Source organism: Rhagoletis pomonella, unplaced genomic scaffold (assembly GCF_013731165.1).
Source record: "Rhagoletis pomonella isolate Grant_MI unplaced genomic scaffold, Rhpom_1.0 Rhpom_scaffold_17563, whole genome shotgun sequence".
Taxonomy (NCBI): Eukaryota; Metazoa; Arthropoda; class Insecta; order Diptera; family Tephritidae; genus Rhagoletis; species Rhagoletis pomonella.
The window spans coordinates 1,423-3,089 of NW_023476087.1; the positions used below are offsets into that span (position 1 = coordinate 1,423).

The window sequence follows — 1,667 nt, forward strand, 5'->3', positions numbered from 1 at the left end:
AAATGTCTGCATTTAAATCTTGCGGGTCTATGCACAAACGAAGTTTACCTGATTTCTTCTCAACAACTACAAGATTAGAGGCACGTTCAATAGGACCATCCATGCGTTCAATTATTCCATTTTCTACCATTTTGTGTAACTCATTTTTGACTTTTTTCTGCTAACGACTGTGGGATTCTCCTTGCTGGTTTTACCACCGGAACCGAATTTTTTCTTTACCTGGATATCCAAGTTCGTCACAAAACATCCCGTGCCTTCAAAAAACATCTCTATAGTTTCGTATAAATTCATCCCTTGTTGCTTCACGAATGACGTTTACACGCTTTATAAGATTAAGCTGCTCACACGCTGATAGTCCTAACAAAGGTTCGTATGGTGTATCAACAACCGTGAATTGTAAAGTCTTTATTTCATTTCGGCACATCACTAAACATTGAATTACACCTTTGTAATCCAACTCAGCTCCACTATAACTGCGTGGTGGCAAACCACCTTCATAGAGCATCGTATTTTTTCATGTATTTTATAAAATACTTGTAAGGCAAAATATTAACGTCGGCACCCGTATCCAACTTAAAATTTATGAGGCAATCATTCACTCTGATTTTTTTCATACCATCTTTTCCGACCCACTGATAAGTCTTCAATATTATGCAAAACAATATCATCGCCACTTTCCCTTTTTTTCGTCACTCTCTTTTATTTCGTGAACTTGTGAGCTATAACACGCAACGCTAAAATGATTTAAACGACCGCAGTTGTTGCATTTTTTTTCCCGAAGGCTGGGCATTTGCCAAACTCATGAACCCCTTTACAAAATTTACAATTAGCACTTTGTCTTGAATTATGCTTAACTCGTACATTTTCTTTGCTCAAACTTTTAGTATTTTCTATTGTATTGCGCGCACCGCTATTTTGCGAAATTTGTTTGTGTGATCTTATTGCATTCACTGTTGTGCATTTGCTTTGTTGTTGCATTTCATTTGTATATTTGTCCACTAGCTCAGCAGCGCGCGCGATTTCAATGGCTCTGCTCAAAGTCAAATTTTCTGTTTCTAAGAGTTTTTTCTGCAGCTTTTGACTGTTTGTCCCAATAACAATGTTGTCTCGAATCATTCTACCCATGTCCGTATACCCACAATGTTTCACTCTTTTGCGCAAGTCAAGCAAATACGATTCGAATGGCTCCCCCCTCCTCCTGCTTCCGCGAATTGAATCTAAAAGCTTCATACACCTCATTTTTTTTTGGCGTGCAGTAATTTTCAACTGCCGCAAAAACTGCATCATAATTCTTCTTCTGTTCCACTGTAAGTCCAAAAGTGTTAAAAAATTTCAATTGTTTCTGGACCACACGCATTGAGAAATATTCCAACTTTTTTGCTGTTCTTTTCTTTCTTCCAAATCAATGGCTATGGCGTATATATATCAAAATTTTGTTTGAAAACACGCCATTGCTCTGCAACATTACCATCAAACTTTAGGGGATCAGGGCGTCTCACGTCCAAACTACCATAAGTGCTGCTACTATTGGCCTTTTTGAAGTCATCACCTTCGTCGTCCGTGCTGTCTTCGCTTTTATCTTGCTTCAATTCAGCCCCCACTCCGTGTTTTCATTCCTTATTCGGCTGCGCCATGTGTTATTCCGTTTAAGTGCAGTACAAGACTGT

General features: G+C 38.6%; 1 protein-coding gene across 1 annotated transcript in view; it reads right to left on the bottom strand.

The window, feature by feature from the left end:
• The window catches only part of LOC118757411 (uncharacterized protein K02A2.6-like), a 1,368-nt gene extending 1,238 nt beyond the window's left edge, over positions 1–130 (bottom strand). Inside the window, exon 1 of the mRNA XM_036492124.1 lies at positions 49–130. Within this exon, the coding sequence (XP_036348017.1) occupies positions 49–130 (82 nt within the window). The remainder of the gene's footprint in view (positions 1–48) is intronic.
• Between the last annotated feature and the right edge of the window lie 1,537 nt (positions 131–1,667).